The sequence below is a fragment of the Brachypodium distachyon genome, chromosome 1 (genome assembly GCF_000005505.3).
Source record: "Brachypodium distachyon strain Bd21 chromosome 1, Brachypodium_distachyon_v3.0, whole genome shotgun sequence".
Lineage (NCBI taxonomy): Eukaryota > Viridiplantae > Streptophyta > Magnoliopsida > Poales > Poaceae > Brachypodium > Brachypodium distachyon.
In genome coordinates, this window is record NC_016131.3 from 19,849,545 (window position 1) to 19,864,002 (window position 14,458).

The 14,458-nt window shown below is 42.1% G+C and overlaps 2 protein-coding genes across 4 annotated transcripts; both read left to right on the top strand.

The window, feature by feature from the left end:
* The first annotated feature begins 686 nt into the window (after positions 1 to 686).
* On the top strand, positions 687 to 7,431 carry LOC100836091 (protein STRUBBELIG-RECEPTOR FAMILY 3). Of its 2 annotated transcripts, none has more exons than XM_003560034.4 (19): positions 687 to 1,067; positions 1,442 to 1,608; positions 1,780 to 1,909; positions 1,993 to 2,064; positions 2,162 to 2,227; positions 2,313 to 2,384; positions 2,487 to 2,558; positions 2,898 to 2,969; positions 3,059 to 3,124; positions 3,240 to 3,305; positions 3,494 to 3,897; positions 3,990 to 4,046; positions 4,274 to 4,321; positions 4,412 to 4,722; positions 4,825 to 5,093; positions 5,176 to 5,296; positions 6,483 to 6,622; positions 6,739 to 6,895; positions 6,975 to 7,431. In XM_003560034.4, exons 2-19 carry the CDS (start codon positions 1,473 to 1,475, stop codon positions 7,059 to 7,061), a joined length of 2,346 nt encoding a protein of 781 aa, XP_003560082.2. In that variant the 5' UTR covers positions 687 to 1,067; positions 1,442 to 1,472; the 3' UTR covers positions 7,062 to 7,431. The 2 variants fall into 2 exon arrangements, with proteins under 2 accessions (XP_003560082.2, XP_014752856.1); XM_014897370.2 differs by having other exon boundaries at positions 1,447 to 1,608.
* Positions 7,432 to 9,759: 2,328 nt separating this feature from the next.
* Positions 9,760 to 13,956, top strand: LOC100836400. 2 transcript variants are annotated; one of them, XM_003560035.4, is made up of 5 exons: positions 9,760 to 10,081; positions 10,633 to 10,688; positions 11,535 to 11,612; positions 11,884 to 12,412; positions 12,763 to 13,956. In XM_003560035.4, exons 1-5 carry the CDS (start codon positions 9,899 to 9,901, stop codon positions 13,705 to 13,707), a joined length of 1,791 nt encoding a protein of 596 aa, XP_003560083.1. In that variant the 5' UTR covers positions 9,760 to 9,898; the 3' UTR covers positions 13,708 to 13,956. The 2 variants fall into 2 exon arrangements, with proteins under 2 accessions (XP_003560083.1, XP_024312460.1); XM_024456692.1 differs by lacking the exon at positions 9,760 to 10,081 and adding an exon at positions 10,240 to 10,305.
* The last annotated feature ends 502 nt before the right edge of the window (positions 13,957 to 14,458 follow it).

Sequence of the window (14,458 nt, forward strand, 5' to 3'; positions counted from 1 at the left end):
ATCGAGATGAGTTACTGAACTTCACATATTCTTTGATGTAAAAGAAGGTAGAGCCGAAGACGCGTCATCTATTCGGCTCCATAATGACGCGTGACGTACATGACATGTGCATCGACGGAAACAGAGACAAACCAAAATAGACATGTATTCGTTCATGTCGATGTAAAAGAAGGTAGAGTCGAAGACGTGTCATTTATTTGGTTCCACAATGATGCGTAACATAAATGATATGTGCATCGACGGAAGCAAATGCGAGCCAAAATAGACGCGTATGTCGATGTAAAAGAAGGTAGAGCTGAAGACGCGTCATTTATTTAGCTTCACAATGATGCGTAACATACATGACGCGTGCATCGACGGAAGCAGAAACGAGCCAAAATAGAAGCATATTCGATCATGTGAACCCAAGATACGAAAACCAAATATACAATTTCATACATATCGTGGACATATCAAAAGGGGATTGCTATTTAAAAAAATTCCATGTTACAAAAGACATTGTAAAAGGAGCACCGGGTGCCATGCCATGCCCAGAGATGAGATTCAACTCAACCACAGCCCTAGCTTTTTCTCTCTTTTGTTATATCTCGCAGTATTGTTTTCAAAAGAAGAAAGAAAAAGAAGGAGCCGCCGCTCGCCCCCATTGCTGGCTACTGGCGGCAGCGTATAAATTTAGACCAAGGTGCTCCGGTGGATGCTTGTCCTTTTGCTCATCCTTTCCATCCCCTGCTGCTGCTGCTCGCCCATACGCTTCCGCTAATCCCCTTTCTCCTGATGGATTTTCAGTAGTAGATCTATCTACATCGAGCCATCCTTTCTCCCGTGGCCATCCTCATCCGCTCCTCTCTTCTCCACCGAGCAAATCCTTAGCGGCCAAGGCTTTCCGAGGTCGGCAGAAGTTTTAAAACGCTCTCCGAGAGAGTCCGCCTAGTCCCCGAGGAGAAAAGGGAGAGCACTACGACTCGCTGCTGGTAAGCTTTCGGTGGCGAGCGGCTCCATAAAGCGGCGGCGGGCAAAGACAGGGCCCGTGGGTTTCGCTGCCGTAGAGACGAGAATCTGCACTGCTGGTAGGTATCCGACGCATCTTCTCTTCCTGCTTTCTCGCTCCCGGATTTCCTTTCGCTTCTGTACTCTGTTGTTACTTATGGGGGGAAAGAGTTTCTGGGTGCAAAAAGAGTTTCTGGTGTGCGGATTTCTTCCCAGAAGTTTTTCACTCGTGAACGGCGAAACAGGTGTGGTGGGTTTCTTGCCGAATTACGGCCTGTTTTCAGTTTCAAGATTCATCCCCCTCATCTGCATTGCGTGACTTCTCCTTTTGTTGCTTTACCTTTGTTTCCCCTCCTTTAGACCCCAGGCTGTAATACTCAGATTTACATTGCTCATCAGAGATTACAGCGAAGTTGATGATTTATTTCTTCGTTTTGCGTGAATTTGTCATCAGGTCAGGTGATGCCCGCATCTGAGGATTGTTCATGGATGTGCGTGTGGTGATGAGAAAGTCCGTACGCTCCATGCCCGTGACGTCGCTACCACTAATTGCTCATGCCGCCGTTTTGCTGCTGCTGTCGGCGCTGCCGCTCTCGCAGACCTTAACTTATGACCAAGACGGTATGTGCTATCCGTCTTCATAGTTGGTAAAATCATTGAGTTGAGGGATTCCAGATTATTTTCTATGTTTGCTGACCGTACTGTCTTGTACTGCCCCGTTTGCTTATCATGGGGGAATAATGCAAATATTATTCTTGTGTTTCTTATGTTGTGTTTTTAATTGTTTAATAGTGTTTGCGATAAATGGATTGTATACTGCACTTGGATCACCTGCTCTGCCTGGATGGGTTGCAAATGGTGGAGACCCCTGCACTGAGAACTGGCAGGGTGTTACCTGCGTGATGACTAATATTACCAACATGTATGATTTGTGGTTATGCATTGTTTCTGAATTTTCAACCTCTTTATTTGGTTATCTGAACAATGTGTCCTCGTTCTCCGCAGAAAGCTCACCGGTATAAGTTTGGCTGGACAGCTGGGTAACACATTGGCGAATTTCACATCGCTAATCTCCTTGTAAGTTGATTCTGTGGAGTTTGGGCTGGCACCCTATTTGATCTTAAATTGACATTATGTTACTGACTCAGTACCTACCACTTATTGGCTTATGCAGAGACCTTAGCAACAATAATATTGCTGGAACCATACCGGATAATCTACCTGTCACAGTGCAGCAACTGTATGTCCATTCGAGCATTCTTTTACTCTTTGTTCCACTTGTTATACCCATTTCTTTTTACTAAGCCTTCTCTTGTCAATCACAGTTTCCTATCAGGAAACAAACTAAGTGGTAGCATTCCTAGTACATTGTCAACGCTTACACTTTTGACAGCCATGTAAGTATACTATTGCCAATACATGTTACATGGTCCCATTCTCAGTTAGAACTTCCCCAGTTAGTTTCTCAGACTCTCCCTCCTTGTGTTCTTGCTTTGCAGGTCCCTGAACAGCAATCAGTTGGCTGGAGATATACCAGACGTATTTTCATCACACACTGGACTTGCAAATTTGTAAGAGCATGTTGACTCTGATTATGGTTTACTCTTCCCTCCCCCAATTCCAAAATACAGGGCGTGCACGTTTTCCAAGATTTAACTTTGACCAATGGTTTGTCTCACTGTACTTTGATTAGTTCATACAAAGTTAGTACAATGGAAAGTTCTTTTGAATACAAATCCAACGGTATCAATTTTGTGTCATGCAATGCATGTATAGGTGGACTAATCATTGTTCAAAATTTTGGAAACATGCACGCCCTATATTTTGGAACGGAGCGAATACATGCTAACATTATTTCTTTATCTGAAGTTTCATAAAAATGATAATTTCCAATCAACCTTGTTTATTAGAGATTTTTCTGCCAACAACTTGACTGGCCCGTTACCGCCTTCAATGGGAAACTTAACAGCATTGACTAGCCTGTGAGTATCAACTAACGATGCCTATTGCATTGCTTCCTTGAATAAAATGCACTAGTGTCAACTAAATAGAAATTGTACTACTGATGCAGGCATATTCAGAACAATCAAATATCTGGGACCCTTAACGTGTTGCAAGACCTCCCTCTCCAAGATTTGTATGACCAGACCACCTTTCTTTTCTCTCGAAAAGATCAAAATAGAAGATAGTTTTTCTTTCATTATTTTCTAGATTACTTCCTTTCTCTGTGCTGACTGTTTTGCATTCAACAGGAATATAGAAAATAATCTTTTCTCCGGCCCTGTGCCTCCAAAGTTACTCAGTATTCCAAGCTTTCAGTAAGGAACTCCTCCTTTATTGAGTTATTATCAATTTCAGTCATGTGTCTGCCTCTAATTGGAGCATTGGCATTGCAAACGTGTTTGATGACAAGATCTTCTTTCTTTTACCTGTACTAGGAATTTAACAATTTTGTAAGTAACTTGTGTTTATGTTGATATTAATATTAATATGTTGTACCACACAGGAAGGATGGGAACCCATTCAATACTAGCATAGCTCCATCTCCATCTCCACTGCCTGGTGCACCAGGACCATTACCATCACTACCACCTTCAACAGGACATGTCCCCTCAAAAGAACCTACAAAGTCTTCTGGTGTGCCAAATGGAAATTCTCCAACATCAGGGGCAAACACTGTTCGGACAGCCAAATTTGTTGGATACATTCTTGTTGGGGTGGTATCAGCAGTAATTATTGTGTTAATGGTAATGTTTTGTTCGTCCAAGTACAAAGAAAGGAAGTCAAAGAACAATGTATATACAAAAAGCCAGATAGGAAGGGAGCCTCAAAGGCTTGGAGAGCCTAAAATCAAGGAAGTGTCAGATATAAAGGAACATTTGGTAAAACCTGCGAACACTGTTGGGAAAGGTCCTAATTTTTTTCTCTTCGTATATAAATTCCTTTTAATGTCGTAGTATCTTTTCCCCTATGAATTTGACATGTGAAGTTTTTGGCAACAGCTTCAAATACGGTTTCTAATTCAAAGGAGGAGCTGAAAGTCAATGCATCAAAGAAAGGTAAATTTTAGGTTTTTAGAATTGAAGTAAATAACTTTATGTACTTTAATTTACCGCCCTGCAAATTTGGATGTATAAAAAATTAAAACAACCACTGGCATGGATGGTAGTTCGCCAATCCTCGTGTATATAAAAAAAGTTAAAACAACCATCGGCATGGCTGAATGGTAGTTCGCTGATCTTCATGTTTTGATTGACTCTTGACATTTGAAAGTTGTATGTAACAGCTCCTAATGTTGTTTATGATGCAAAGGAAGCCACATCACCGTTGAGAGGTGAAAAACTTAACTGGATAAAATCCTGAACATTATTTTACCGCATTACAACTTTGAGTATGGAAGTTAACCAAAGTGCTGACATCGCAGCTGCTCCCGGGGTGATCACGAAAAAACAAAAGGAGCATGTGATTGATATGGAAAAAACTGACAATTTTGTGGAAGAACCAGTGCATTTTCTGCAGCCTGTTGCACCACATACCGAAAAAGCCATTATCAGTGCCAGCGTTCGTACTAAAAAAGGCAGAGTACCTTCGCTCGGGAAGATAGATCTAAAAACTAATGTTAAGTCCTTTTCTGTTGCATCCCTTCAACAATATACCAACAGTTTTAGTGAAGATAATTTAATAAGAGATAGCAGGTTTGGTAAAGTATATCAGGCGGAACTTCCTGATGGAGAGGTATAAACTGTTTATAAAAAATATTCAGATATTTACTTTAGTAAGATATCATTGGTGATGCATTTCTTCCTTATAAACTTACAAAAATGACTTGGCTTACAGATTTTAGAAGTTCTGAAGATCGACGTTGATAACTCAAGAGTACCGGTAGATGTCTTCCTAGAGCTAGTTGTGAACATTTCAGAACTGAGTCATCCTAATATACTTGGGCTTGTGGGATACTGTGCGGAGTTTGAGCAGCGGCTACTTGTCTACGAGCACTGTAGTAAGATGACTCTACATGATGAACTCCATTATGTAGATGAACCCAGTAACGCGTTGTCATGGAATGCCCGACTCCAAGTTGCTGTGGAGGCAGCAAAGGCATTACAGTAAGCAGTAATAGTTTCTCTATATTTTCTTAGTATGAAGCATGTGCAGTTGTTAAGTTTTTTGTATATCTTGGATTTGCAGATACCTTCATGATGGCTGTCAACGACCAATTGGACATCAAAATTTTGAACCGTCTGTTATTCTTCTCAATAGCACCTTGGCAGTTCAAATTTCCGAGTGTGGCCTTGCATTGCTGTCTCAGGTAAAAAAAGCATGAAAATGTTTGAGCATTACATTTTATAGAGCTCTTACGATGTTAGCAACTTTACATGCTGCAATCGCTGCTATACAGTAGATTTGTCTCTCTAAAAATTGCAACTGTCAAAATTCTTTGGGATATTTATCATGGCTTGGATGTCATAAATGCAGCGTTCTAGAATTATACCTCTTCTGCTATCTTGGTTATCTGTGAAATGCAAACGCAATACATGTATGTTGAGCTGTCGACTAAATTAGGCTGTATAGGCATCTAAAAATTGTATTTATATACTAAATATAAAATGGGTAGGCATAAACCTAGCTATGCATGTGTAAATCATTCTGATGCATCCATGATTTCGGTGCCTGTGAAATATTATGCTTGCCTTTTTTTTTTACTTTATCTTGTTGCCATTTTTCTCTGCACATTTTGTATTTTGCTTTTACCTTTCCTGTTTGCAGTAGAGATGCCAAAGGTTCCAGTCAGCATGCATCCTTGCAAAATCCTTTGCAGATTAAGTCAGAATTTAGCAAGCCTAGTCTTAGGCTCGTAAGTTGATTATTTCTATCATTGCAAGACTTGAAACATTTTCTAGAAAAAAAAAGCCAGAATTATCCAAAGTATTCTTGAAGGTGATGAAGGACCTTAAAGAATCACTGGCAAAGATAACTTTCCAGTACTTGAATAAAACGGAGTAATTAAAAAGATATAACAGTTTAGATATTTGGATGTAAGCTTTTTATTTCATGAACATGCCTGGGAGCGCATCATTTTCATTAAGAAAGCATGAATGACCAGATATACAATATGAGCATGGCACCTGCAATGGGCAATGCCATGAAAAGAAAAACACAACCATCCTCACCAAGCAACCTATGATGGAGCACAGCATGGGAAACAAAAGATCTGAGGCCTGAAGCGCCACGAGAGCTCTCTGGCAGCCCTCTTAAGTTGAGCTATGTCTGTAATCTGTAGAACATCTTTTGCCATTATATCATAATGCGCTCTGGAATTATTAAAAGAAAAAACGATCTTCTCTACGAACTCTCGGGATGCAATATCGTTAAATTGCCAAACATTTTCATCATGTAGAAACGACTGAGACCAACTAGTTTACGATTGATACAAAAGAGAACCTTGAATGCTGCTATTTACTCATGCATAAATGTTATATTCTTTTGGATGTCAGTTGCCGGGCAGTCTTCGTGCCTTATTCCATTACGAAGCCCCCGAAGTTCATGAATCCAGATCTTTTAGTGACCGGAGTGACGTCTACAGCTTTGGTGTCGTTATGTTGGAACTTCTTACAGGACGTAAACCTTTCGACAGGTAAACAATGCCCGTGGCGGTTTCTTTTATCACTCATCTGCCATGATTATTTGCTTGCAAAGTTATTTTTTCATCTGCTGAATTAGATCGTTTTTCTTTTGGAAATGAAATTGCAGTTCCCGTCCACGTGCTGAGCAACATTTGGTGCGATGGGCCACTCCTCAGCTTTATGATATTGATGCCATATCAAAGATGGTAGATCCTTGTATTCGAGGGCAATGTTCTGACAAAGCTTTGTCACGGTTTGCTGATGTTATTAGCCGCTGTATTCAGGTAATATGCTTATGTCATCTGAGATGAAACATCATTACGCAAGATGGAACGTCCGACTGACCTAAAATTTCTTATGCAGCATGAGCCCGAATTCAGGCCACCAATGTCTGAAGTTGTCCAAGACCTAACTCGTATGATCAGTGACGCAACAAAGGCTTCCATGTAGGAACTTCCTGAAACAGGGAAGAACGTGGCAGCCTGTTGCTGAGAATTCAAGATGCCATCAGGAGCTTCTTGCCAGATTTAGTGCTCAAATCATTTTTGCTTGCTTGCAAAGATGGCTTTGGTCAGTGACGCAGTAGTAGGGTAGGACGGTTCAGTCGTTCAGACGGTGAACTCGTCGATGTTGATGTGCAGATGCCTGCATTTCATTTTTCTCTAGAACTTGTTTGTCCTGGATAGGTCATTAGCCAATAATGTGTGCCTGCTCGATTTATTCTTGTGAAACTTGTGTCTATCTCATTGCTATTGTTATATTCTTTATAGTCGACTGTCATCATTTTTAATGCCTACTCCAGTTTCAGTGGCTCTTTAGCGTATCGAATTGTTTTGCATTGAAAATCTTGTACTCCGTATAATATTCATTAAAATTGTGTACTGTAGGAGATTTCTTTAAAGGAGCGATATGTACTGTAGGAGATTTCTTTGAAGGAGCGAGATAGGAGGTTGATTTGCGAGGGAGACAAAAATGGAGAACAAAAGAAGAAAAAGGAAAAGATGATATCCAAGCCCATTCAAAGTTGACGTCACTTAGTTTTTAAAGGTGTCCGCGACTTATTTTATGAATTTAAAGAATCACTTCCTCCGTCTAACAATAGGAGGACATATTAGGATTCGGTTGATCAAATCTTTCATAACGATTGTTGGACGGAGGTAGCAGCGAAGACTATTAGCACAGCTTAAGGTGGGAGCGATGTTTTATCAAAACTAGTGCTGAGTGTGGCCCTTGAGCAGTCGGTAGCTAAGAATATTTTTCTGTAGCAACTCAAGTAGAAGCCCCGAGTTTCTAGCGATTGTTGACCTTGTTGGTCCCACACCATTTTCTGGCACCACGTGTCCTCCTGCCTTGTGGAGAGATGGTGTGGGAGTCGACCGTGGTGTCTGCTTCCTTCTCGCTGCCTGAAAATTGACAAGATTAGCCTCAAACCAAAGAAATTTGAAAAGCGAAGCTCATTAACAAATCTAACACTTTCGCGCCCTGTCCTCTGAAGCTCAACGCCATTTTCTTAGGGCTTGTATGATGGGGTTACATCAGCTTTTTTTAGCAATGCCACGTAAGATAATTGCTCATGTGGAAAGAGAGAAATGAAAAAAGTCATTAGCGTTCTCTTAACTAAGAGATGATCTCGTCACAAGAAGAATAAGCCAAAAAAAATGAATTTTCCATTGTACTAGATTTCACCTTTTCTTAACATTTATTTATTTAATTTTAATCATCTAACCATTAATTATAAGATAAGGCAATAAGAAATGGCCTATTGTACAATATGTTTTTGTCTTTTGTAAATGACGTGGGACACACAAGAAAAGACTGCCTTGTAAACTATTGTACATGCTCTTAGGCGCTATGCCCCTGCCAGCGTGGGCCCCAAAGGCCAGGTTGGGCCCACCCACGCACGCTTAGCGCCTTGAGACCGGGCGCTTAGAGCTTGGGCGTTATGTCCCTCCCCAATTGATTTTCAATCTAACTTTGTACTTACATGTGTTGTCCTTTTTTACAATTTATTTGAAAGGCCAATCGAAGTTTGAATTGGATGAAATTTTTGCGGTAAGTTTAAAATGGTGTTATACACATACAATAAAAATTTCAATTAATTTGGAGCAAGTTTAAAAATCTTGATTTTATGTTAATTCGAAAATGGTTTAATTCAAAAAGATACTAAATTAAATCCGATTAACTTAATTTTGTTTAGGCCCATCTTTGCATATATGTGAGCTTGCACAAAAAAATTCTGGCCAACAAGACAAGGTTGAAAAGGATTTTTGTTTCATACAGGTGTTGCGGTTTACGACGATCGCGGAAATTTTAAATCGATGCAACAAACAATATTTGTATATATGTTCAGGAACACGCACTTTTGCTATGCACATGAAACCTGACTCAATGATGACTCAACTATATGAGACATGAATTGTTTGTTGCATCGACTTTCTCGATCGTCGACAAACGCAAAAAAAGTAAGTACTCCTATGTACTCCCTCCATTTCACAAAGAATGGCACGCACGCATTTCAAAATTTTGCTTTAACCAATAATTAGACTAATAATTTGAGACTTATGTGTTACAAAAATTATATCATTGGATTCGTATTTCCAAAAACTTTCCAACGATATAAAATTTGTAACATATAATCTACATACAATTGGTCTAATCGTTGGTCAAAGTTCGATCTCGAAAAACGTGGGTACCATTCTTTGTGAAATGGAGGGAGTAAAATATCAGATACGCAAATCGTGCTCCAAAATTTAAGTTCACGCTCAGTCAACCAGCTATGTCCAAATGTAAAACTGCAGCATATCTCCCACTTAAGAAGCTTCGATGTTCTTTTCTTCTCTTCTGATCATCCGAGAAACAAGCAGATTCTCTGCTAAATCCCCTGCTACTCCCCGCACCATGTGTATCGGTTCGCGCGAAGCCAGTAAAAAGGCGTTGCGTGACAGAGGACTGGGCCCCTTCACCACCGCACGTTCGCTCTGCGTCCTAGATTAGGACGAGCCCAGAATAGAATCTAAAATCCAATACTCAACGCCCCCCAAAAAAAAGAAAGACAGGAAAAGGAAACGCAATCGCCCAAACCAGAAACCGCCAAAAGGCCAAAGCCCAGGAGACCGCGACCAGCAGGACGACCCGACCAGCGCCCCTCTCTCCCTCCGCTTCTCCTACCTGGCCCTATCGTCTCCGCGATCGCACGCCCGGACCCCAAACCCGGACGAGACCCAAAAAGGGCAAGCAGAGAATTTTCTGCCCGAACGAGCGAGCGAGCGAGCGAGAGCGTCCGTTCGATGGTGGTTGTGGTGGCGAAGGAGGAGGAGGGGGAGGAGGGGAAGGAGGGGCGCGGCGGCGTGGCGTGGGGGACGTGGGAGGAGCTGGTGCTGGGCGGCGCCGTAATCCGCCACGGGGCCGCCGCGTGGGACACCGTCGCCGCCGAGCTGCGCTGCCGCTCCCCGCACCGCTTCTCGCCCGAGGTCCGCCCTTTGCCAAACCCTAGCTTAGTGATTACTGTAATGTCGCTTGGATAAGGGTGGGTTAGGGCGTGTATTTTTTGGGGGCGTTACTGAAATGATCATCCTTGTGAGAAATTGGTGCTGGCTAGGGTTTCGCGATCCTGGTGGACATATTTTCAGGCGTGTATATATATATGATCTCGGCATGGATGTCAAGCAAATATTTGGCTGTGACTTCAGAGATGGTGAGCATGGATTGCCATGTTGGGTGGATGCTTGGATGATCATGAGCTTCACTTTTTGACAATCAAACAAATGACAAGGGGCACCCCACAATTTTGATCTGACACTAGGAAATCGATTCAACACGCAATTATGATCGATCAATAGAATTTGCACCTATTATCTGAAACATGCTGATCCCTCGCACAATTGGTTTTACAGATCATGTTTTTCTAGTTTTAAAATTGTGCCAGGAATAGGATAAGGGAGCTCTTATTCTTTGTCTAATTTTGGCAGATTATGTTATTTATAGATTGGCTGCCTCATACACCGTTTTTCCTTGTTTGTAGGAATGTGAAGCAAAATTTTCAGAGATACAAGCACGCTACTCTGCATGCAAGGGCGAGTAAGTGTTACCGATCCATGTGATGTCTGTACTAGCTTGTCGAATGTGATCTAGGTTGCACATACTGCATATTATGATCATGTGTTTCAAGGACAATTTTGAACTTTGATTGATGAATATTCAATGTTAACCTAATCCCCCATCCTGCATACGAATTTTCTTTTGCTGTAGTATCTGGATGAAAACTTGCATGAAATTGTGACCATACAATGTGTAAGTCTTCTCATGGGCTCGTAGCACATAAAAAGAAAATGTAACCATGTGCTATATCTCCCGTAGATAATATCTCAGAGCAAGATATGTACCTTAAATGTTTTGCCATTTTAAGTTGGTCCAGTAAATTATATGGAGAAAATTAGAAATCGTGTCAACTTTGTTCTGTTTTGGGATGCCATTGGTCTCTGCCTCCTATTGTGTGAGAAGTTCTGGGTGTAAGTTGATATTTTGCAAGTTCTACCAGTGAACCGGTTCGGACATTATTATCACTGGGCAGGACTGGGAAGGAGGCAAAGAGGGGATGGAAGAAGAAATATATTCAATGATAATTTTGTGAATAAGTTATGGATCACCAATGCTAATCACATACATAGAAACAAAAGGCCTATACCTCTCTACAGGTTGATTTAAGACTATGCTATGCCACATAGTCTTAAATCAACCTGTAGTAAGGATACAAACTTAAGGTTAATGTCCTCGTATGCAGCTTTCAGTACGTTCAGTCTTTAGCCAGTACACGCAGGACATTTCAACCAACTGCATTCTATCATATATAGTTTTGTGTAGTATAGTGAAGTAAATTTCAGATCGATGTGGTATTTTATTGATATTGTATTTACTTCAATGCAGTGCTTGGTTTGACGAACTTCGCAAACAGAGAATTGCTGAATTGAAACGGGAGCTTCAGAAGTCAGAAAGTCTTATTGGGTTAGTATTGATGATGTTTCCTTTGAATATACGCTTGCTCTTAAACCTTTTTAGCATTTTTTACATGTAATCTTCATAATTTGTTTTCGATACAAGGTCTATAATTTAAGATACTACCTCCGATCCTAAATTAGGATTGGAGGGAGTATATTTTAGCATTGGTATGTCATCTTGAAGCCGAGTGAAAGATACTTTAGACAACAGTTATGCTACCTGAGTGGAATTTTTCTCTGTACTGAATATTATGCAATCTGGTTTTTCCTTGTTCCAGATCCTTGCAGTCTGTGATTGAAAGCCTTAGCAATAGCAAACATGAGGATGTCAACTCTGGATGCCACACTGAATCATGTTCACCGGCTGAAATTGCAGCTGATACTAACTCCTCAAGCAAAGAATTGTCCAAAGATAGATCATCCGCTGCTAGCTTCACTGAAGAAGCAAGCAACAGTCAGAAATCTCAGAAAGTTCAAAATACATCAGCCGAGACATTGTTAGAGCCCCATGTTGAAAAGGGCTGTACAGAAGGTGGTTTGCTTTGGGGCTCTAGAAAGAAAAGGGGTTTGAGGGATAAAAAGGTTATTCTGATGGCTGATGATAGTAGCAGAGAGGGTGAGAATACATCTACATCATGCATACAGATAGAGGGTTCCTCTGAGGGCCGGATGAATGACTCAAAAACTTCAAAGATAGAGCCTAGTGCATCTGTGCGTGAGACAGCGAAACAAAAGTTGGGAGAGATTTTGAATAGTATATCTTCTCAAGGTGACTGTTATATGTTGCAACACCAAATTGATATCCAGGTATTCAGTCAGTCTTTGTATCCCTAGTGCTTCAGTAGGTTGTTTAAATTATAGAGTATTATGTCTTTGAAATTTCGATCAGAATTGCCGACAGTTTGTTCTGTTAAAGAATTAAAATATCTTGTAGGCATTGTGAATTTCCTTTGTGTTCTTTTATTACAATTACACAGTCAATGTGGTCAAATTAGGAAAACTCTACGTGGTACTATATTATATGCTCTGTAAGAGAGACACTTTCAGTGCTTCAAATCACCTGTACAGTAGTTAATGTATTCTTAAGATATATAAAATAGCACATGTACTTTTGATTTTGCATTCCATCTTATTTCTCGCCTTGTCTTCCTCTACAGCGGAAGAGGGCTAGATACAAGAAGATGATCCGCCAGCATATCGACTTCAGAATGCTTCATTCTAAGATCAAGAGTGGTGCTATCTCTTCTGCCAATGAGCTCCTAAAAGACATGCTCGTGTTCGTGAATAATGTCCTTGCTTTTTATCCAAAGGCTACATTGGAGCACATGGCTGCAATTGAGCTTCGAGGTCTTGTATGCAAAACATTGCAACAGAGCTCAAGCATTACCTCCATGAATTCGGGGGAGGCAGGGATAGCTAGTGACCTTGTAACCAAGAAGACTGCGGCAGGGATAGCTAGCGACCCAGTAATCAAGAAGACCGCTGTAGGCATAGCTGGTGACCCTCTAATCAAGAAGACTGCAAGAGGGATAGCTGGTGACCCTGTAATCAAGAAGACTGCAGCAGGGATAACCAGTGGCCCTGTAATCAAGAAGACTGCAGCAGGGATAGCCAGTGACCCTGTCAACAAGAAGACTGCGGCAGGGATATCCAGTGACCCTGTCAACAAGAAACCTGCGGCAGGGGTAACCAGTGACCCTGTGATCAAGAAGACTGCGACAGGGGTAACCAGTTCCCCTGTGATCAAGAAGACTGTGACAGGGGTACCTAGTGCCCCTGTGATCAAGAAGACTGCGACAGGGGTGGCCAGTGCCCCTGTGATCAAGAAGATTGCTCGAACCATGCCGCCCGTACGGCATGTGCCTCGTGATGCAAAGAGAAGCAAGGTTCCTGCAAAGGAGGCTGGAAGTACAGCCAGTCAGGGCGAGGCCAAGGACCTCCCTGGCGATGCAGCACCATCAGCTAATGAAAAATCTACTGGGAGAAGTCCGCCAGCCAAGAAGCGAGGCGTCGGGCGGCCTCCAAAGAGCGGGCAGAAGCGTGCTGCGCCGCAGAGCCAGCAAGACAGCCCTAACAAAGGAAGGAAGAGGACCCGGCGGTGAAGGTAAAAAGCCTTGAATAGGCAGAAGCGTGTCGTTTTTTGGTGCACAGCCTGTAAAAGGAGGCCATAGACTAGCTCCATCCAGTGTTTGTACCTGTCGAAGACTAGGTGAAAGGAGTTAGGATGTTGTAAGACTAAGGGCAAGGAGTTGCAATTTTTCCTGGTGTTTTTCCATGCACAGCTAGATGAACTAGTATCTTCATTTTTCCTACAGAGATGTAATCGATGTTATAGGCCATATGTGTCTGTCTGTCTTATACTGTACTTACATACCTATAGAAGTCTTGATCAGATATATGCCGTGCGCAGAATTGCACAGACAAGTCTCGATGTTTGTGTACTTGTCTTGAGATTGAGAGTTATTCTCCAGAGCCATTCTAGCGTAATCGGTTTCGGGCGAAGCAATTGTTGTGGCCAGGGCCGAACCGCCGAAGCCTCCTGGGCCGCGCTGGCACAGTGGAGCAGAAAGGAGTCAACAAACAAACAGAGCGGGAAACTCGGTCGTGGCAGCCCAGACGATACGGGCTATCCGCTGCGCTCGCATCACGGCTGCTGCCTCTTCTCTCTCGGCTTTCGCTCTCCTCACAGTCGTTGTTGCCTCGCGTCACGTGGCGCATCTGCGACTGCGAGTGGGGGGAAGGGAAGAAAGCTGCTGGGAGAGGTCGAGAGGACTGAGAGGAGTCGCCACACATCACCGTCGCTACGCTTCAGCGGCCGCGCGTGCCCGTGACCGTGCCTTTCCCGATTCCCCT